The sequence below is a fragment of the Polypterus senegalus genome, chromosome 2 (assembly GCF_016835505.1).
Source record: "Polypterus senegalus isolate Bchr_013 chromosome 2, ASM1683550v1, whole genome shotgun sequence".
Lineage (NCBI taxonomy): Eukaryota > Metazoa > Chordata > Cladistia > Polypteriformes > Polypteridae > Polypterus > Polypterus senegalus.
Genome location: NC_053155.1, coordinates 290,248,988 through 290,272,241, shown reverse-complemented (window position 1 = coordinate 290,272,241; position 23,254 = coordinate 290,248,988). Strand labels below are relative to the sequence as shown.

At 34.7% G+C, this 23,254-nt stretch overlaps 1 protein-coding gene across 2 annotated transcripts in view; it reads right to left on the bottom strand.

Annotated features, from left to right (window-relative positions):
• Window positions 1-23,254, bottom strand: part of brca2 (BRCA2 DNA repair associated) — a 66,003-nt gene that overhangs the window by 23,110 nt on the left and 19,639 nt on the right. For both annotated transcript variants that reach the window (XM_039745750.1, XM_039745751.1), the window contains exons 11-19: window positions 12,452-17,740; window positions 11,726-11,774; window positions 10,673-10,992; window positions 9,771-9,961; window positions 9,090-9,277; window positions 6,549-6,719; window positions 5,783-6,152; window positions 3,474-3,629; window positions 102-249 (exon numbers count right to left, since the gene is read on the bottom strand). In XM_039745750.1, the coding sequence (XP_039601684.1) occupies window positions 102-249; window positions 3,474-3,629; window positions 5,783-6,152; window positions 6,549-6,719; window positions 9,090-9,277; window positions 9,771-9,961; window positions 10,673-10,992; window positions 11,726-11,774; window positions 12,452-17,740 (6,882 nt within the window). The remainder of the gene's footprint in view (window positions 1-101; window positions 250-3,473; window positions 3,630-5,782; window positions 6,153-6,548; window positions 6,720-9,089; window positions 9,278-9,770; window positions 9,962-10,672; window positions 10,993-11,725; window positions 11,775-12,451; window positions 17,741-23,254) is intronic.

Sequence of the window (23,254 nt, the reverse complement as noted above, 5' to 3'; positions counted from 1 at the left end):
TGTATATATACGTGTGTATATATATATATATGTATTTATGTGTGTGTGTATATATATATATATATATATATATATATAAAAAACCTGAATACTTTACATACATTCAAGATCCTTTTCATATTCAGCTTGTACTCTAGCAAAAAGTGCCTCCATATTTTTCTGATGACTCTCCTCTTGTCTTCTAGCTTCTCTTACTTCTGCTCGTTCATTACGAAACAAAAATACACCATTTGGTCTTTTCTCCATCCACTAGATGAATAAAAACACAAAATTACACATAAATTGTATGATACTACAGAAAATGATACCATGCTGCTGTAAAATTGTGTCAAAATATATGTAAATATTCAGAAAAATATCTGCTTGAGGCACACCTTTTCTTTGAGCAAATGCATTGCAATTGGGTTGAATTGGCTAGGAACAGCTGCTGCAAATGCTTATTGAATCTGCCACTTCACTTTCTTTCTATTGGCCCACTGAGTCTATTGTGTTATTCATTTTGAATTTGATTGCATATAACTCAAAGATCACATACTGTAAAGATCATAAAACAGTGCAGTTAAATTTTTTAAACTTTTTTAATTCAAGCATTCAAATGTAGGTCCCATTTAAGTTGCAAAGGCCTGTATCAGATTTAGTACTGAGAAAGAATATTAAGTATTAACTGCCCACTGACGCTTACAGTTTTCCTTTAATCCATTATTTTCACATGCTCACAAGCCTTTTTCTTTTAAAGCTACTTTCATTCAGTACTTTATTTATTAACTGTACTAATTAAGCAAATCTATAATAATTCACATCAGTTTTATTTTTACTGTAAATCACAAGCACTGCACTATCCAGTCCAGTATATGCCTGTGGAATTGCTAGTCCTTAGCAACAAACCTGCGAAATCTAGGTTACAGTGGCATGCTCTGAGACAATAAGGCAGAAAACCCTGCATGCAGTGTGCTTCCTGGTGATGTTAGCTAATTTTCCAGTAGTGCCACACACTGAAAAGGTTCAACTCCTTTAATCTTTCCTCATAACTCATACCCTGCAATAATGGATTCAGCCTGGTCACTCTTCCCTAGAGTTCTGTGTCTTTTTTGGGCCCAGAGATCAAAACTAGGTCTCACTACTGCATTATACAGCTTCAGTATAACCTCCTTTGACTTTTACACTTCACCCCATGCTATATAACCTAACATTTTGCTACTGATCTTAATGGCATTGTCTAGATGTTGACAGTGATGAGTACATTACATCGCCAAGGTTCTTCTCTTAAGGGTTACTTTCAAGTTTAAGATCTCCCATTGTGTAATCATATCTTAACATTTCTACCTTCAATGTGCAATACCTTACATTTATTTACACTGCATAATTTACACATAAAGATATCTGATTCCATGTTTACTGTTTAGTACAATTCTAGCTCTAGCCATGTGCTGCTTGACTTTTTCTTTACAAATTCCTTCCTAACATTTACCCTTGACGCATTACCTTATACATTAATAAATCATTCTTTAAGCAATTAGGTTCAACAATAACCTCATTTATTTGGAACTCAAAACATCCACTTTTCCAAAGAGCGACCCTACAAAGACCTAAGGCAGAAGGTGGCATGGCTCTACCTAACTTTCAGTTTTATTACTGGGCAGCAAACACACAAGCTATAAAAACCTGGACACAAATAGATGAACATACAAAGGCCTGGTCCACAACAGAAGTAAAATCCTGCAGTACTTCTTTATATTCCCTGCTCTGTGCCCCAACAAATGTAAGTTATCACCATTTTACTAATAATCCATTAGTGCTTCACTCACTCAGAATATGGAACCAATGTAGAAAGCATTTTAGGATGGAGAATCTTTTATCTGTGGCACCTCTGCAAGAGAGCCACCTATTTCAACCCTCGCAAACATATGCAGTTTTTAATATCTGGAAAAGATTTGGGATTAGATTGCTTACAGATCTTTATATAGACAACATATTTGCATCCTAAATCCAAATTTAACTTTCCAGCTACACATTTCTTTCACTATTTTCAAATTAGGAACTTTGTCAGACAGAACCTGCCCAATTTTCCTCATCTTGCACCCTCGTCCATGCTGGAAGAAATATTACTCAATTTCGAGACAACATCTCTGCAATATATAAAATTATTTTACAGTCCCTTCCTTTCAAAGATTCAAGAGGACACTGGGAAAAAGATCTCTTAATCAATATATAAGAAAAGGAGTGGAAGGTAGCAATGCAGAGAATTCACTCAAGCTCCATATGCGCAAAGCATACAATCATTCAACTCAAAATTATATATCGAGCACATCTGTCTCGCTTAAAACTTTACAAAATGTTTCCAGGTCAAGATCCAACCTGCGAATGCTGCAATCAAGTCCCAGCTTCACTGGGTCACATGTTTTGGGCCTGCAGCAAATTAACATCATTTTGGACCAAACTTTTTAAGTGCTGAGGAAGCAATTTTTTCTGCATTTCTTTTTTTTTCTTCTCCATTCATCTCTATTGTCCTTTTAAACTAATCAATTTAGGTATGTTTACAAGTTTTAAGGTTTACTCCGTTGGCCATGCTCTCTTTCTCAGGGGTGGGGGTTAAGTTGTTTTGATCCTATTTTTTTTTTTTTTGTAAAAAATGATTTATTTGTATGGAATGATTACAATAAAATTAATTTTAAAAAAAGAGTCTTAGTTCCAATTTGATCCTGAGCAGGATGAAAAGCCTGTCTTTTGAGTTTGGGGTCAGGCTGCCTGGGGTGGGGCTTATCCAGTGGGCCCTGACATGATATATGGAAATGTCTGGCCTTTTGTGTGAGTTATTACAGACCTTTCTTCCTTTTCTGTGTGTTGTGTGGAAGTATTTCACAACACTTATGTAAAATAAAAACACAATAACAAAAGGACTTTTATGGTCTTAACACTAATAAATCATTAATAAAGTGATTATCTCTCTACAATGAGGCGTACTGAAATAACTGCATTTCAGTAGCTTAAGTGGGTGATAATAAGTCTCTCAACATTGCAGTATAAGGCTTGTGAATCCTTAATTAATGTTTAAAAAAAACTAATGAAGCTCTTATATTCACAAGTAATTTTACCAGCATATCACAAGAACTTAAAATGCCACACTGCCCAGACTCAAATAACCACTTTGCTGATGTTATACACCAGTAATTATTATTAAGAACAAAAGAAGCCTTTGTGAATGTTGTTACCTAACAGTATGTGACTAATAGATAAATTATAGGTAGTACATAATCTAAAATTTTACCAAATAATTGTCGACTTTGTTTTATTTGATTAATTTCAGCATAAGTGAAAGCTTTACCTGCACTTTAAATTTAGTAAAGATAAGAATGACAAAGTCCACACTTGTTACATCAGTCAGTAAAAAGTCCAGTAGCTGCTCATTTTGTAATGTCCAAATTTATGATAATCACCGAAAACACCTCCTAAAAGAAAAGTTTGATATTATGTACCTGCAAAGAATAGCTCCTAAGGATGATGACATCAACACAACCCACTATTCCTCCATCATAGAAAAGAGAGGATAATGGAAGCACAAAAGGTCGAGGGCCACAGTAAAATCCAAGCTTACAATACCAGCGAGCAGGCCGTGTGCTGTTTGCTGAAATCTGGAATTAAAATAGCATACAATACATAAATAATAAATGAATTACATAATTTAAAAACACTGTCATTACACACTATAGTGTTGCTATATGCCCTCTGTTTAGTACAACTCCTTATGACAAAATGTGTTTATCTGTGTAAGAATGTCATTGTGAAAACCTTCTCAGCCATTTAGTTTGAATGTAAATGACTATTTCAACTAAAAGTTTAATCTTTCATTCTATTTTTATATTCGAAAAGTTCTTTGTGTGAAGTGCAACTCCAGCTTTCATTGTAGTTGAGTTTACTTAGTGGTTTTCTGTAGAATAAAACTTAGTTACGATGGTATTTAATGGCCCCATGTTAACACACCATAAATATGAGCAAAGAATACAAACACCATCTTTAAAGCCATGTTGTTTCAGCAACATACGTACAAACTTCAAAAAACGTATGCCAGTATATATTTGTTGCACAGAATGGAATTTACTAATCTCTCCAGTAGAAGATTTTTAGATCTCCAGCAATAACAGTCAGGGAGTAGGCAGTGTGATATTGTAGCTAAGGATTTGGACTACAGATTCTAAGGTTGTGGTTTCAAATACCGCTGCTGACAGATATTGTATGACCTTGAGCAAGTCACTTCACCTGCCTGTGCTCCAGTTACAAGAAAACAAAATGAAATTATCTAATTGTATCTCAAATGTTGTAAGTCACATTGGATAAATGTGTTAGCCAAATAAGTAAATGTAAGTAACAATTCTAGCCATTGACCGATTGGCATAAAGATAGAACAACAAGATTGACCTTTATCAACCAAATTTGACTTAATAAGAATAACTTAACAGTGTAGACAATCAATCTGCAGTATGTTTAATCTATCCATATTGTTTTTGTTCCTTAAGCATTTAACAAAGAAGCCAATAACTGAACGGTATGTAAAACCCCTATTCCTATAGTTAATATACACCCTAAAACTTCAGTTAAGCAAGCTTTTAAATAAGTCTATTTTTAGAAATTACACATACTTAAATTCAGAAGTAGCATAGTGGCACATAAGTTTAGTGCTGTTTTCATATAGCTCCATGAGCATGGATTTGAATTCCATTGTGGTCAATGGATTATTTGAAAGTAATCTGACGTTTCCTTGAACATTATAAATATACAAAAAGATTAACATTTTTGGTGGCTGAAAATTGTCCCTGTAGGCATGCGAGTCATTGAGCACAATGTCAGACTGGTACCCTCTCAAGGTTTTGTTCCTATCCAGTGCTGAATGCTGTAAAGGCAGTCTCTCATTCCTCACAACCCTGAACTGGATTAGGCAGGTTTAGGAAAAGACTATATGGATGCATGGAATGATGCAAATCATGTAGTGATTTTTTTTAATAATGTATATCTGAGACAATAGAGAGCTAAGATGACTGACTGTAGAAATGTATCTTGTATGATCCTACCTTGTTTTGTACAACAGATTAACACTATAAGCTATGTAATGACCAACAATTATTTTGGCATGACAAATTTAAAGTGTTAGATATTAATATTCTTCATTGTAAAATTTTTATCTGATCAATTTTATTTAGCTTGTGAAAATACAATTTTTGAATATCTGTTCGATTGTTTGTAATAAAGGTAAATTTAATTTCTGATTGAACAATGGTCATACACATACAATGCCTACTGTATAACTCTCAGCATGCAGTTAGTTTATTAGTCTAGCTCAACTACTGGCATAACACAAGTAGCCAAGTATATCTAACATGATTAGACATGCACAAAGGTGTACCATTATTGCTATTAAAATCATGTTTCTCTTCAATTCGTTGAGAGCTGTGGCAGAGCAGAGGTAAAATGTAGTGATATTTCAAAAATACATATAACTTCATATTCATTTACTTCACTTTAAGACTACAGCGCAAAGGTGCAATGCATATACATAATTTTATTTACATCATAATAACCTAGGACACGCATTAAGGAAATGATCTGCCAAAAACCTTATGTTCTCCAAGTCATTAAAAGTCTAATTTGAGCTGAAAGCAATGGTTTACCTTAGCCCTTGCAATTTTATCAAAGAGAGAAAACAGTTAAAAATGGTTATATCTTAATAAAATATTTCAGAAAGATCAAAAGATAAGCCATGAAGACAGCTAAACTATTACATTTCACTTACCTTTAGCATTAGTGATTCTGGTGCTTCAAGTGGTGTGCAGGCGTCTTGACAGCCAATTAATTCTGCACCATTTGTTACAATTTTATTTCCAACAGATAGTTTTCCACTTTGCAAAAGTGCTGTTAGACGAGCATCCAAAAGAACCTTAATTAAATACCAGCCATCTGTGACTTCTATTACACCAGCTGGCAACTGCTTTTTCTTGTCAGCAGATGTGGTACTTGTATTGTTCTTTATATCTGGATATGGTTGTAAACCATTTGCTATTATTTTAGAAATGCAAAGTATTAATGTTTTAGCTGGTGAATCATCTCTTTCAGTTATTTTTTTGATTGCAGACCTCTGACATCTGTCAATTTCTACATCATATCTAAAAGTCCAAAAAAACCAAAGTACAAATGAATGGACAAATGAAAACTTATTTCACAGTACAGTGTACTACAAGATCTACATGTATTATAAAATAAACCAAAAACTGAGTAATACAAAATAATTAAGCTTTAATAGTTGCTATAGTTAGTTATAGCTATAATAGTTGTATTTTGACAGAGTTTGTTCAAGAGTTGTGTGTTACAATATGGCATTGAAACTTTTTACTCAGCGAGGACAGCAAGGGTAACTAAATATTGTTTCTTAAGAAACTGTAGTACTGTAACTTGCTTTATGTCTAGGTAAAAACTGTGTTAAAATGAAAAATAAATACAATGGAATTAAAGAAAAAGCTCAAGCTGCAAAAGACCTTGGAACTGTTTTAAATTATACTCACCTATACTTCAGCTGAAGCAACACTCTCTCAGGAGTCAAACAGCAGCCCCCAAATACATTGGGGAAAGCAGTTTCCATTGCAGCAAGTTTCCATATAATCAAGGTATAGTGGTTGTATACCCAATTTTCTGTAATAAGTTTTGGATCAACTCCAGGTGTATCACACAGCGCTCTGACAAATGAAAACCAAATGCAAAAAGAATAATCTAAATGCAAGAGTTTCATACTTAAATACTGTCTGAATTAAAGTGCAGAAAAATACTACTTTATAGTAAACTTATTTTGTGTACTCAAAAAGTATCTATATACTGTATAAACACACATACTTTTTAACTAAAAAAGTAGCCTGTCTTTCAATATAAGGGTGCCTTCTTTGGGTTAATCAAGGAAATTTAAATCAATAATTGGATATCCCTGGCATATTCAGGAAATTTATGAATGAAAAACAATGATATAGCTAAGCCTTCCTGAATCATCCTATTGCAAATTATAAAACATACACATAATAGATCTGCAACTACCTTCTAAATATAATTAAACCAAATAAAACTAGACCCTTTAATAAATTACCACTCTATTGAAATAAGTATATGACAGATAGCACCATCAAAAAATAATGGAAAATGAACATAATCATTAATAAAAAAAAAAAAGCTTACAAAGCAACAGTTAAACACATAGAACATCCCTCCATCCATTATCCAACCCGCTATATCCTAACTACAGGGTCCCGGGGGTCTGCTGAAGCCAATCCCAGCCAACACAGGGCGCAAGGCAGGAAACAAACCCCGGGCAGGGCACCAGCCTACTGCAGGACACACACACACCCACACCCACATACCAAGCACACACTAGGGAGAATTTAGAATCGCCAATGCACCTAACCTGCATGTCTTTGGACTGTGGGAGAAAACTGGAGTACCTGGAGGAAACCCACGCAGACACGGGGAGAACATGCAAACTCCACGCAGGGAGGACCCGGGAAGCGAACCCAGGTCTCCTAACTGCGAGCAGCATCGCTACCACTGCGCCACCGTGCCGCCCATCCATCCATTAACTAACCTGCTATATCCTAACTACAGGGTCCCGGGGGTCTGCTGGAGCCAATCCCAGCAAACACAGGGCGCAAGGCAGGAAACAAACCCCGGGCAGGGCGCCAGCCCACCACAGACACATAGAACAGTACTATACAATATATTTTTAACCAAACAAAATAAAATGATGTAGTTTTGTTCACCAGCTAAACAACTTGCATATTCTGCTGAGCACTGAAAGCACTGAAATGTTCCTTGGTCTGCATTGTGTTTGTGGATTATCTGAAAGCATAAGAGGACAGCTTCTTACTACATATTTTATGTTTATGTTTAATTGTTGGGAGGTGGGGTTTCAAAGGTGCAGCATGTGGTCTCCTGTTTGTTATAAGGGTGCCTTTCTCTTTGTTCCATTCCTGCACTCTTGCTGTGCACTCTCTTTCTGTGTCTGGAAGCAGCAGCACAGTAGACTCAAAGGGTATAGTACACCAGTTCTTAGTTTACACGTGTGCACTTACCTTCCATTGCAGCAAATGTTACCAAATTATTTTTAATAGTTTAAAATTCTCAGATATTACATAGTAAACTGTATGTATATAAGTACTTGTAAATAGCACACAATATTTCAGGTTATAACAGAACAATTTGTACAGATTCTAACAGTCTCTTGTAAGCATCTCCCTAGAAAGAAAACTGCCAATTTATTGCTGTTGTCCATGAACATGTTGTGTTCTCACAACTGCTCCTTTCACCCCATGTAAACTGATGCAGGCTCATGTGGTCTGAGCTGGACCCTATTTTTAAGTGAAAAGCTTATGATTTCTCTGCATTGGGCTTCCATTGACATCATGAGCCTGGTTCTGGTGCACACACCAGATCAGATTCAGACTCAGAATTAGACGTGTCACTCTCTACTTCAAACTCAATGTCTGACCCCAGTCCCTAGCACCACAAAATATTATTTTGTCTGTGCCTCATCTGAGGCATGCCAGAGACTGAAATTAAGCTGTGAACTTGTACATAAATTCAAGAGATCTTATCAGAGAATCACTGTAATATCACTATAAGAAATATAACCATTTAATTAAAAGGATTGATCAGAAAGCAGAATAAAAGCCATTTTATTAAAAAGTGAATTGTACTGTAGCCATATTTTACATTAAATATCTACTTGAAACCATGTTGTTTGAGTGCCTCAATTTAAAATGGATTCAAATCCTGTGTACAGTACAGATGTCTAGCTGTGCAACTAGAGAGCAAGTTTAAACGAAGGTAGGTCACAAGAACTTAAGATATGTTCCTATTAACTTAAAGAACTGAAACTACCTCTGAATACTTTTCCCTTCCCATGACTTTTTTTTTCCCATATAATTTTTTTCTTAAACCATGTCACTTAGAAGGTCCCAAATATTATTCAAGCAGATAAAATATGGTTTATTTTCCAACTGACTTTGTCTTCCAAATAGTTATAATAAAAATACTGTGTATAAATAGGTACATATTTTTTTTACCTGTAAAATTCTTCCTTTCCTGCAGTTCCACTGTCATCAGGAATTAACCACCCACCATCAGCCAGCTGTGCCCCATGAGAAGCCAGCACTGCATCTTTGCTAAAGTATTCCGTAAACTTAAATCTAAATGATGCAGCATATTTGTAGTATGCATGTATCGTAGGCCTTCTAACTCCAAATGTGTAGAGCTATAAATAAAAGCAAAATAATAACATCAAATGATAAAAATCAGACTGTTATTTTCTTATCCTCAAAACATTTCAGCTAAATGTGTTGCTATCACTTCTGTTTCCAGAAAAAGCAGGTGCACACATCCACATATTAACTGGCACCAGTCAAGATGTTTTACTTGGTATAAACATCTTCTTATACAACTTTGTAAGAACTATAATACAGTATTTAATCAAATTAAGAGAAGTGTCCCTCTTAGCATAAATAGTTTGTTTCAATGTGTTGAAATAAATTAAGATTAAGCATCTTAATTATGCAAGAATTCTACTTGACAAAAGGAAATAGCATCTAATAAGTATTTTCCTTATACAAAAACAGTAAACATAATAAACTGTACTCAATTATGGTCGGCTGCACTAAAACCACCTCAAAACAAACACATTCCTGCCTATACTCTGAAAAGTTTTAATTGGTGAATATAACTAACAAACATCACTTTAAAATAATAACCTGTTGAGGGGAGTAAAACCGGGGCAACTGATTATTCACAAATGAAAGGAAGGAAATCTTAGAAGTCAGCGATGTTTTAGAAAAGAAAAGGTGCCCTGGCTGTGGTTTAACATTCTGACGTTTTTTCTTCCTTATCCTCATATCTTGCATATCCCTTGCACAAGAAAGATTAGCAAGATTTTCTTCCCAATCTGTGAATTCAAAAAAGCATAAAAAAAAATGATCAGTGAAACAACTGTACATTTTAAGTCCTTTAAATAAGTCATTCAGAATTTCAGGGTTTGGACAATAAGTCAACTTCCAGAATATTACAAAAATTTTCCTTTCATTTTATATAAAAAAAAAACCCATGGACTTGTTTTATATTAAACATTATGCATTTTCAACAACCTTTTTTCAAATAATGACTGTATTTATATTATTTAATAGCAGAGTAACCATATGTTCAAAAAATTAATGAGTTTACATATTAAGCTCATTTATCTCTATATTAATATTTTTTATATAATTCAACAGAATGAGGTTATACTGTGCAAAATACAGGAAAACTTAAACCACAAAAGATAAATAAAGCGAAAGAGAAAACATCCATAAAAATTACATGGCATGATAAAACAAAAGTTTTCTCTTTTCTGTTTAAAATGTATATTTGTAAATCTGCATGTGCTTGCAATTCATCTTGTGATTAAATAATTAAACATTAAATAGCTGAGAACAAACATTTTGTAGGTTTATTTCTTGGGTTACTTCTTGATGGTAGTGGAAAGGGTTAAGGTAATGGATTGTTTCAGCATAATTCTTCAAGTATATATTTTTCCCTTTCTGTATACCATTATTGTACAGCTAATAATTAAATACATCAGAACACCATAGTGTACAGTAATCAAATAATTTTTACTCACCTATATTTAGATGTGTAGCACTCACTTGATATTTATTATTTATGTCAGTACTTTCAAGACATCCGCTTTTTTGCATTTGTGCAGATTCTTCCACATTGTCATCTTTACAAGAAATTTCTTTTACTTTGTCCACAGAGGTAAAAGTCTCAGGCACTGCACTACTATTCTGAACTTTGTTATTTTTGTATGAATCATAACCAGATGGTTTACATAAAGGTAGTATATACCCTGAAGATTCATTATTTGTTGAATTTGTTTTTTCAGTTGATAATTTCTGCTGCGAGGCATTTGAAATAGTTCCACTGTAAGGTTTTTTACATCTGCATATAAAGTTAATGTTTATGTTAATTTCAAAACAAAACACTAATTACATTAATTGTAATTACAAAAAAATTGATCCAATATACTGTACATATTCAAAAGGATTCATTCACCTAATTTTAGAATAAACTTATCTAGTAGATGAAGATAGATAGCCACAATCTCGCCTGGCAGCTTTGGGTACCATTGTGGGATTTACCTTGTATATGTTGCCAGTCAATCAGTTGAAACACACTGAACCAATTTAGACTCAAAAATGAAGATTTTTTTTTAAAAATCATCAGGTTCTGTACTATACTTTTGAAACTACTCTATTTTGAGATAAATGCTTTTTATTTAAGAAGAATGTAAACTAGTTTCACAAACATAATCATAAATGACTATTAACACAATGAGAAACTAACAAATTTTAAATATTATTAGTGTAACAAAACTATTGTCTTTTTACAGCCAATACTGCATGGAAGATAACACAGTAATCCATCCATCCATTACCCAACCCGCTATATCCTAACTACAGGGTCACGGGGGTCTGCTGGAGCCAATCCCAGCCAACAGAGGGCGCAAGGCAGGAAACCAACCCCGGGCAGGGCACCAGCCCACCGCAGTAACATAGTAATCTTACCACTTAAAAAAAAAACCTCTAAACCTTCTAAATATAGACAAATGTTATATTTTATAATAACTGACATTTTACTTCAAATGCCAAGTATTTTATTTAAAAAATATTACCTGAACAAAGGTTTGAAAACACCATCATGTATAGATTTGCTTCCCTCATCTATTAGAAACAAAAAATAATACATTAATAGTTCATGAAAAATTAATTCACTGGATTTTAGAAGTCCAAGTTTTAACAATTTTATATATATCCACCTTAATAAAGGGACAAGTGTCTGTGTGTCTGTTCAGTTGCTGTGTCTCTGATATTCTAATTGATGACTCATCACAAACATTTTTAGTAATAAAATGCATTGCACTGCTTTTATGAATCCCCTGCTAAATGGCATATAACAGAGACATATGCAAGGCATGGTGCACTGCAAACATTAACACTGAGGTCTACAATGTTGATAACTTAGATTTCAACTTGTGTTAGATGGGTAGTATTTCTGGTATATGAATGACATTATGGATCTGTTTCATGTGGTTACTTACTTGGGGGGACTTAGTTAAGTCATACAACCTGAGTAAGATATCTGTAATTACTGAAATAAAGCATATGGAGTGAAAAAAGAAAAATATATATATATATATATTATATATAAATTTATATTCTGCTCTTCATGATTTGAGGATTGTTTCTAATGCTGGGTCAAATTTGTTTAAAAATGTTAAGATTTAACATTAAATACGGAAGAAATATCATATGCTAAGTAGAGAGAACACAGTTTATTACAAAAAACATGGTAAATTAACTTTATTTTAAAAGGCTGACTCAGAGCTTTTATGTCTTACCTTTTATGCCACATTCTCCATTACTATTTTCATTTCTGCACCTCCTTCTGCCTATGCAGAAACTTTCTTTCCAATTTTCAGCTGGATTCCAGTTTTGATTCAAAAGACTTTCCACATTTTCATCCTCATTTTCATCATTTATTAATGCTTTAGTGCACTCTAAAGCTTCCTGCTCTATAAAACGCTGTTGAGTTTCTGTGTATTCACCAAAACAGTCCACACGCAAATTTAGTGTCTTATCATTAGTCATACTAGGCTGTGAGGGTACACTTTTCAGTTCATGTTCAAAATGTGTCCCTGTCATTGTCATATTTCTAGAATTGTTTTTTTCATTATTTGCTCGCCCCTGGAATGCAGGTGTGCAGAAACTACTATAAGATTCACTGCAGTCAAAGCCATCTGCTTTAATTTCTTGGTTAACACCAACAATATTATTCATTTGTTCTGGAGGCAAAGATTGAGTTCTTGCTTTAAATAGGGCAGGTGCAGAAGTACTTGCTTCCCTAAGTATTTCCTTAGCTTCCTCATATGCTTTTTTGGAAAATAAGACAGTTTTTCCGCTAGCTGTACTGAATCCAAGAAGAGGTGGACCAAAATCTTGCATTTGTTCATCATTAAATGTAGCATTTTTTTCATACGTTTCCTTTCCACAGTTACTGAATGAAGTCTTAGCATCACAAAATGCTTTTTTGGAAGAGAAAACGTTATTTTCCCTAGCTGTGCTGAAGTCAGCGACGTTTTTGTTACTGGAGTCCACCATAGAAAGGTCAGGTGCTTTCATATTTTTAGCATCAGTACTGATAATTTTATTTATGTCATTTTCACAACTGCTTAATAAAACTTTTGCATCACACAATGCTTTCTCAGAAAACAGAACATGCTTCCCACTAGCTGTTTTGAATCCAGAGTTTACATGAGAAAAGCCAGGTACTTCAGAAAATTCAGCACCAGAACCAATCATTTTTTCATTTCTTTCACTGTCACAGTCTTTAAATAAAACCTTAGCATCATGTAGTGCCTTTTCAGTAATCAAAACTTTCTTTCCACTAGCTGTAGTAAATCCAGCGGCACGTTCTGTAATGCGGTTTACATGAGGCAGGCTAGGTGTTTTCTGACGAACCACATCAGAATTTGTATGTTCTTCTTTTACTTCATTTACATATTCATTTAACAAAGCTTTAGAATCATGAAGTGCACTTTCAGAAATTACAAACTTCTTTCCACTAGCTGTAGAGAATCCAGTGTTATTTTTAGTACAGTCGGCAAAGAGCATTTTAGATTTTATAAGATCATTACCACTTTTTGAAACATTCTTTTTTCTTTCATCTTTACCACCTTTTAATGAGATCTTGGAATGACATAATGCTTTTTCAGAAAATAAAGTCCTTTTATTTGTAGATGGACCAACTTGGGCAAAGTTTCTAGAATTACTGCTTATAGGATATATGTCTGGAGCTTTGGTATTTTCAAAATCAGAAATAGAATTTTTTTCATTTGTTTCATCTTTAGAATAATTTAATAAAGTCTTAGTATCATCAGATGCTTTTTCAGAAAACATCTTTCCCCTAGATACATTAAGTCGTTGGATATTTTTAGTACAATGGTTTACAAGATGATGTAAGCTTTCAGAATCAGAACTGGCACTTTTTTCACTTGTTATATCAACACAATCCTTTAATAAAGCTGTAGCTTTTGAAAATGCCTTTTCAGAAAACTGAACTCTTTTCCCACTAGCTGTTGTGAATCCAGATGCACTACTAGGTACACAGTTTATAAAAAGCAAACCAGGTGATTCTGTACTTTCAGAACCAGAACTTATCATTCTGTCATTTGTTTCTTCATCACAATTATTAAATAAAGCCTTAGCGTCTTCAAGTGCTTTTTCAGTAATTTTAATTCTCTTTCCACTAGCTGTACTGAATCCAGCTGCACTTTCAGGTTTGTAGTTTACAACAGGAGGGCAAGGTACTTTCATATTCACCATATCAAATGTTTTACTTTCTTCCAGTTTTTTATTTTCACAGTTTTTCAGTAAAGCCTTAGCATCACTAAAAGCTTTTTCAGAAATGAAAATATTCTTTCTGCTAGTTGTACTGAATCCAGCCACATTTTTAGCACAGTATTCAAGAGGCAGGTGAGGTGCTTTCATAACTTCAGTTGCAGATGTTTGACTATTTTTATTTGTTTCATCTTCACAATCATTTAGTAAAGCTTTAGCCTTACAAAATGCTTCTTCAGAAAAGACAATTGTTTTCCCGTTAGCTGTACTGAATCCAGCAACATTTCTAGCACACTTGGAATGAGACATGCCTGACTGTTTCATATTCCCAGCATCACATCTAATATCAGGACCTCTTAATAAAGACTCTTCTTCACAAAATACTGTTTTGGAAAAACACACTTTCTTCTCACTGTCAGAATCCAGCAGAAATCTAGAACTTGTGCTGACTGCAGAAACAGAAGAGGCCAATGTTTTGTCAATATTAGAAAACGTATCTTTCTTTTTCAGGACTTGTTCACTAGTTAGATTCTGGTTTCCATTTTTGCAAAATGCTGTTGTTTGAAAGTTTTCACAATGTGCTGTTGTATCAGTTACAATGTTATTAGCTCTTTCAGTGGAGTCTTCATTTTGTAATGTGTAATTTTCATCTAACATACAAGGTTTCTGATAACTAACATTGTGCTCTGTTCCAAGCCCTACATAAGATACACCAACTTTATTTCCATCAGAATCTGAATTATCATTAACAATGCTATCATGCTGCATAGGTAAGTTATCCTGTGTTAATGATTTATTACATAACAAACCGCATGACAAAGTGATATCACCGGTACCATATTTTGAATTAATATGCTGAAGTGATTTTCTGTTTTCTGATGAAAATATAACCATGTCAATTGGCAAGGAAACATTTGGACCATCCCTTCCATTATTAGAAGTATTTAATAAATTCACCTGTGTAATATCAAAATTTTGTTTAGATGTTGGATATTGGATATTGCCCAATTCACCTACTTCGGAGCTCAGGGAATCGTTTGAACTTGGTTTAGAGGAGTGGTGTTTTACTCCATCAGACACAATTAAACAGCCATCTGTAAGTTCATCATTTAGATTGCCACTATCCTTAAACATTTCTTTAGCCCTTTCTGAAGCATCATCATTTAATTTGGGCAAATTTGAATCAGTTTTTCTCTTGTGACAATGGCTTACTAAACAAGAAGATGAAGCATCCATTAGATTGACGAAATCACCTTTGCTAATATGTATTCCTGTGTCAGCACTATTGTGTTCATTCTCAAACTGAAAATCACATTTATCAGAAAATTTTTTATTATCATATAGGCTAAAATCATCCTCTTCAGAAACCAGTGTTAGAGCTTTCGCCAATGATTCCTGACCACAAGTAATCCCATTTCCACTTGCAGTCTGGAAACTCTCGAGCCCACATAAACCTTGAACTGACATGAATTTATTGTTGCTATTCTTAAAAGGCTTATTGGCAGACATAAAGCTAACTGAAGAACTTTGGTCCTTGTTTTCAGAATGATCATTTTTACTAGTAAAAGCCAAATTAGGACTCAACTGTGTTTCACTTTGAATGCAAACAGTTACACCAGAAAAATGCGATGGCTTACATTCATTTTTATTTGTCTGTCTCACTTCTTTGAAAATCCTATTGACCCCTTTCCTGGGCACTGAAAAATGCTTAGCAGGCAGAGACTCCGATGTATCAGAAGTATTCAGACTTTTACTTAAATAACTAGAAGTCCAGTTCTTTTCAGGACACAAGTCTTCAAAAATGGAAGTAGCAGATTCCATGGCATTTTTAGAAATGTTTAATTTCTTACCACTTGCAGTATAAAAGCCCTTAATTACATTGTTTTCTTTCATTTCGCTGCTTTCAGTGTTGTTAGAAGACTCACACACCATTGTATGAGAAGCAATGTCTCCATTTTCTGCAGGAGGACACATGAACTGTTGATTAATGTGTCTTTCATTTTCAGTTTCTGTATTCATTTCACCCTCTTTTAATAGCCTTTTGTGAAAATCCATGCCTTCAGGATGTGTAACAGCACCTACACTATCCTGGGTAGAAGTATGTAATCTTTTCTCAACATCAGAGCCACCATTAGGCTTTTTTCCTTGAGCAGAAAAAGAAAGATCATTTCCTTTTTTTCCCAAATATGAGCTATTAACAGTTTTGGCTGATTGGATACTGGTACCTTCAAAGCAGACTTTTTCACAAGATTCCTCATGAGAGTCAACTGTCATCATTAAGTACATAGCTGGTTTTGCGTTTAAACTGGTATTATTCTCTGCATTGAAGCTATCATCAAAGTTTATACCATTTAAAATATCAGAAGCAATAGGAGGAGAAGATGTAGTTTCTTGGTCTCCAGTGGAATGCAGACTATTACAACTATTGCTTTTACTTTTAGTTTTTTCAGTCTGTGTTAGTTCAAATTGAGTACCAGCTTCTTCCAAAAAGGAACACAGTTCATATACTTCAGCCTTCTGGCTTGGGGTTAAAAATACATTGTTAGATGATGGCAGTTCAGAAGAGCACCACATTTTATCAGCTTCAAAAAAGCTTTTTGAAGATTCCTTTTCACTGCATTTCTTCAAATGCAAACTACTTTTCTGTAAATGTTGATCTTTCAGGTATAGATCCTCTGTTTCTTCAAACATGGATTGGGCTTTATCAAGGCTAGCTGAATATACTTTAATTGTGTTGTTTGAAGCTGTTTTAAATCCTGTGTCATGCATACCAACAGTAAATGAAGGGATCTTTCTAGGAGCTGTAGTCAAGCATTCTGAGGATTCTTTGTATGTATGATTTGATGATTTCTTATCAGGGATTACTTTTTTCAAGTAAGATTCTTCACTTGATGAACAATGCCCCTCTTCACTATTCTTTCTTTTCTTTTTACTTTTATGATCAGAATCAGAGCTCAATCTTCCTTCCAAATATTCTTCAGATTCACTTCTTGAACGTTTGGCCTTGCAAAACTGTGCTGTTCTAGATTGTGGTTTTTTGTGAGGTAGAACACAGTCATCTAGAGAAGGGACAATATCTGCGGTGTGATTTGTAGCAGACTGTTCACTGGCATAAGGGGGTAACTCTTTGCTGTCTTTAAGCTTGTCTGTCATAACAGGATATTCTTTCATAAAGTCAGAAGAAACAGTTATGTTCTGGCAAGATGTATCCGGAGCAAGAAAACTGTCATTCTGCTTTTGGTTGTTATGTACTATCACTGGGTTTGTACCACTGCAGTCAACACGGCATTCTAAAAAAAATAAAATTATAACATACAAATTTAAATACTCAATCATAATGTTAAATCTAGAAGAACCAAAAACTAAATTTACCAATAAAACACATTGGCCAGTATCAGTTGTAGAAGATCATAATATCAAGATATAGATATAACAAATGAATTCATTTTGTTGAAAAAGAATTGACAGCTCGTTTTTTTCAGTCAGACAACAGTAACAAAAATGCTGCGGGGAAATACCTTATGCTTTTAAAAAACAAAAAAAAATTACTTAATTTATGGTTTACCTTTTATACAAAGATAATAATACATAAGAACAAAATTACATCAGGATGTGAAAATGAACTAATTTTCTACTTTTTTTTTTTTTTTTTTTTACAAATTATCACACATGTGCATACTGTAGTACTGGAACTACTGAAGCCCACCAAACTTTGTGCAGCCTCTCACACATTGAATTCTTTGGTATATAGTTATGGGGACTCTGACATTTTACATTTCCCTCTTATCCACACACATTTACCAACCTTCCACCTCTTCCATCACAGGGAATTAAGATTCCACAATGCTGAAAATTCAGCATTCATTTTTGGACCCTTATCTTTGAGTGAAAACACTACATCCAGATGTCTTGACTGAAGAAGTCAACAATCACCATTCTTTTGTTGTTTTTATTTTGGCCTGGCTGACATAATGGGGTTTGTGCAAGGCACCTCAAACCTTCATAATGTATTTGTTTCATCTTCCACAATGTCAAAGTGACAACAGTGGTCTAACTTAATTACAAATAAAAAATTTAAATCAGAAATTAAATTCACTGTGATCCAATGGTGTAGAACAATAAAAAGTAAAAGCCTCAAAGGGAATGAATACTTTAAACAGGAACTGTAAACTCAAACCACATCTTTTACTGAAGAAATTGCTGAGGCAATTAAACTTATGCAGACTGGTAATTCTCCATGTCCTGATGGAATTTTATACTGTACATAGTGCTGGGCGGTATACCGGTTCATACCGAAAACCGTTTTTTATTTTTTTTAGGATATGGATTTTTCTTATACCGCAACACCGGTTTAAATTGCCTAAACGACGTTCGGAATGTGGAGCAGCAGGAAACTGTTCAAGTGGGGACCTTTTTCACTGCTACACCGCTAAACACAGATTTGTTGCACTAGGGCTCTTTTTCACTGCTACACCACCAAATAGTGGGCGGTAGCATAGGTATGCCGCGCGGTGAAAATGGACAGAGAGCATTCCGAAACTGAACTAAAAATAAAGTTGAACATGATGAACAGAAGAACTTTTGCCCAAAAAAAGGAGTCACGTCCATCGCTGGAGATAACTTTAGTTTTAAAAGGTCAGATGTGTAAATACTGTTTCTATACTACTGTACAATACTGCAAGCCAAGTTGTACTTGTTTTATTTGTTTTCAATACAGTGTAATGTACCTGGGTACTGTGTAATAGTGTGACGACATGTTGACTTTATTCTCGTAATTTGTCATTAAAGTAGACCATCGTAAACTAAACTTCATCGTAAAATGAATATTTAATTTACTAGATTTTCTCAAACCCCATCATAAGTTATATAGCACATTAAATGCTTTGTGTTAAGTGATTCTTAAACTGGCTTCTTCTTGCACTAAGAGGAGGCGCCAGCAGCGATCGCCGCACAGAATACATTCACTTCATGATCTTCCTGCTCTCTGAACATTTAGAATGCTAAGATAAATACTTAATATAATTTTCATGATGAAATGCATTAAAGCATGCATTAATCATATGGGGGCATGGCGGCATCATGTAGGATGTGGGGTTTTGTTGTGCTATATTGACCCTGCTAGTGTATGTTTTGCTTGTATTCATCCTGCGATGTGCTGGCGACTCGTTCAGAGATGGGCGCAATTTTGAATGGATGGCATAATTAAATATGTATAACGAAGATATTTTTAAAGTTCTGAACACTCCGTGGGCTAAGTTTATAACTAGTTTTAATTTCACAAAGACGTTTATTGTGTGGTGATTGGTTATGTGGTGAAAGAAAAGGGAAGGAAGGAAAAAGGAACTGGGGTTTTGGTACGTCTGATAGAGACAGCATGCATGCAATAAAGATAGCCCACTCAGAAGAACATGCATTGAATTCTGTGTTTGTGTCACCGACCAGCAGAACAGAAACCCAACATTTGCACAATATTTAAGTTACACCTGTGCGATAGCTATTTATATATCCAGTTTTTTGGAGCCTTGTCACACCTGCCATAAAGTTCTCTACACTGAACATACACCAGGGGACCCCTTACAGCGAGGGAGCAGCACTACCGCCTCACTACCGTGCATGTGTAATACCTGCTTTAATGCACTTCATCATGAAAATGATATCAAGTATTTATCTTAGCATTCTAAATTTTCAGAAAGCAGGAATATCATGAAGTGAATGGATTCTGTATGGTGAGTGCCATCGTCTCTTATTGCGGAGGAAGTCAGTTTAAGAAGCGTAGTGATTAACCACTGGGTCGGGGAACGTAACACAAAGCATTTAATGTGCTGCATTAATTTATGACGGGGTAAATTAAGTAATTGATTAAACATTGATTTTAGGTAGAAGTTTAGTTTACGACATTCTACTTTAATTATGAAGTAAACTATGAGAATAAAGTGGAAATGGCGACTTTTGACTTTCTTTGTTCTCAACATATAGTTTGTTTTTTTCTTCCCAATATAGCTTAGCTTGAAGCGAGGTCCATATTAATGCAGTTTACCTAAATGATGGTTCAGTTGGCAAAGATGTCATCACCAAGTTGCACTTGTTTTATTTTATTTTAATTTGGTGAATACTGTGTAATGCACCTGGGCTTGAAGTCTTGAAGTAATAGTGCAACTATCAGTAATAATACTATTTATTTTATTGTTATTATTTATTAGTTTAAATATTATGCAGTTTAATGATGATAAAGTTGTTTAAAAAGTCACTTTAACGTGTCAGTGGACAGAGATTGTTAACATTAACAGAAAGTGTAGTTGGTTTACAAAAAATATTTACTATTTATTCCTTTTCTAAGACATATTCGGTGCAATACAATTTTTGACAAGCACTTCTGGATATTTTACTAAGTCTAAATGCCTCTTTGTATGGTTGAAAATATGTTGTCAAAATTATAGTTTGTTTTTGCAAAATTTGTTCAATAAAAGGTTCTATATTTTGACTGCATCTGTCATGCAATGTGATACCTTCTCCATTAGTGCCACCCCTTGAAAACTATCACTTTATGGGGCAATGCAAAACTGTATTAATACTTGCGTGCACATTAAAATGTTTTTTTTGTACAATACTACTCTTGACAGTGGAATAGGTTATTCTTAGCCAGTAATTGCAGTGGAAAATGTAGTTAACATCCACTCATGCATGGGGAAAAAAATACCATTGAATACAATGAAACCGGGATAATTCAGAAAAATACCATGATATAGAATTTTGGTCATACCACCCACCCCTTCCCTCCTGGTCCATTCTTGTTTTCCATCTCTATTCCTCCTGGTCCCTCGCTGTGCCTAAAAATTGTGGTTTGCACCATCCAGTATCATTCCTAAATGTAGATGTTAATATACATAGCTTCCTGAGACCAGACTAGCTTTATGAAAAAACAGGTACTCTTCTTTTTTTAAACTTTTTTCTTTTTTAAAAATTAGCCAAAGCACCCAGCATTGTCCGGGTATAAATTGACAGGAAGAACTGTCTTTTGGAAATTCAACATGGCTAAACACAATCCACAATGAGTCAAAAAGATGTACTCTTGGACAAAAAACTAATCCAGCGAGACATTGAAATTGTTACTTAATACACTTGAGAAGAAAATGCTGTACCTATTGTTTCCAATGTGATCCTGCTTTGGCCAGTAGAAAATTGTGTCCTCCTATCAGTCGTATAGCACTGCAGTTGCCTTATGGGAATTGTAGTCCCCATTACTGGCACTTGCTTTTGCTCCACTCAAATTACAACCTATCTCCGCGATACGCCACATATACGTTTATATTTTAATTGGGACCAACGGCAATACACATGCAACATTTTGTGACAATCGGTTTAGCCCTTTTTGTGTGATGGGCAAACAAACAAAAAGACAAACAGCTTGGTATTTTTATTTATAGAGATTATTTGCCTCACTCCTATGATTTTAAATCCAGAAATTCTACCTTCAATTGACACTGAAAAGGCATTTGATTGGATAGAGTAGGATTATCTATTTCACTCTCTTCAAAGATTTGGTTTTTGAAGAGACCGGTATCAGGGTCAGGTCACTTTACTGTTCATCCACAGGCTTCCAGTCTAGTCATACCAGCGATGTCTTTTCTCCACATTTCCACCTGCACAGAGGAACGAATGTCCACTCGTTCCTTTTTTTTTGGCTGTAGCTAGTACTATGGGTATATACGGAGATGTCAAAACTGAGCAAGAACTAAAGATTTCCTTTCACGCTGATGACATTTTTGTTTATCTTTAATTCTACAGTCTCAGTGCCACAAATCCTTTCAACTTTAAAGCAGTTTAGAGATAATTCTGGATACATTTTGAATTTTAACTGGAATTAATTATTTCCAAGTACTAATTATACTGCAAATAATGTTACCCAAACACCATTGCCTATCAGAGTTATTTCTGCCAGATTATTACACTTAGGTATAATAGTGATATGTTCATATAAAGACCTTTTTAGAAGTGTGCCTCACTAATTGCATGAACTAAGCAGGATCTTACATATTAGTTGGCCCTTTAATTCTCCCTTCAAGGTCAGATTGATTCTGTAATATTAGTTTGACACACTGGCCAAACTCATGGTCAGACTGCTGCTTCTCCTATGATGGCATTGCTCATCGGGAACAAAAGTAAATTAGCTTGCCTGTTAACTAGCCAATAAGCTAAAGCACCACTGTATTAGACTTGTTACTGGGCTCCACTGTAATACAAAGTAAAACTGACAGGAAATTCTGGCAATCAATTCTGTCTGTGAGCATTTGTGGACTGAAGTAAAAACCTGCATCCCCAGTGAACCCAATTGAATTCTCTATAGTGTGAGATGTAATTTTAGTGCTACAAATACAGAAATAAATGTGCAACTAAAACAATGAGTTTTTATAAAAGGGGTCTACTTTATCAGTTGCTGAATATAACCGAGTAGGCATGTGCGATATACATCGTTTACGATTATATCTTAATTGCTGTTTTAACAATGTGTGGAATTAAATTAGAGTATGTAACTCGCTTTGCAAAAAAAAAAAACAAAGTTCATTCACAAATGCAACAGTATAGACCACTGCACGTGCGCAAAGCGAGTTGCGTATTCGTGAATGTCCAGCAAGCCACAAGTTAGCGTCGCTCCCTGTCTTAAAATGAGTGAACAAACAGCACCAGACGATAGAACAGCCTCGCCATCTACGTCGTCAGAGTTAATTGCCAGACATCGTTCATTCTCACTCGCATGGCAGTGGTTTGGTTTTGAAAAGACTGATGTTGCTCAAAAGATGGCAATC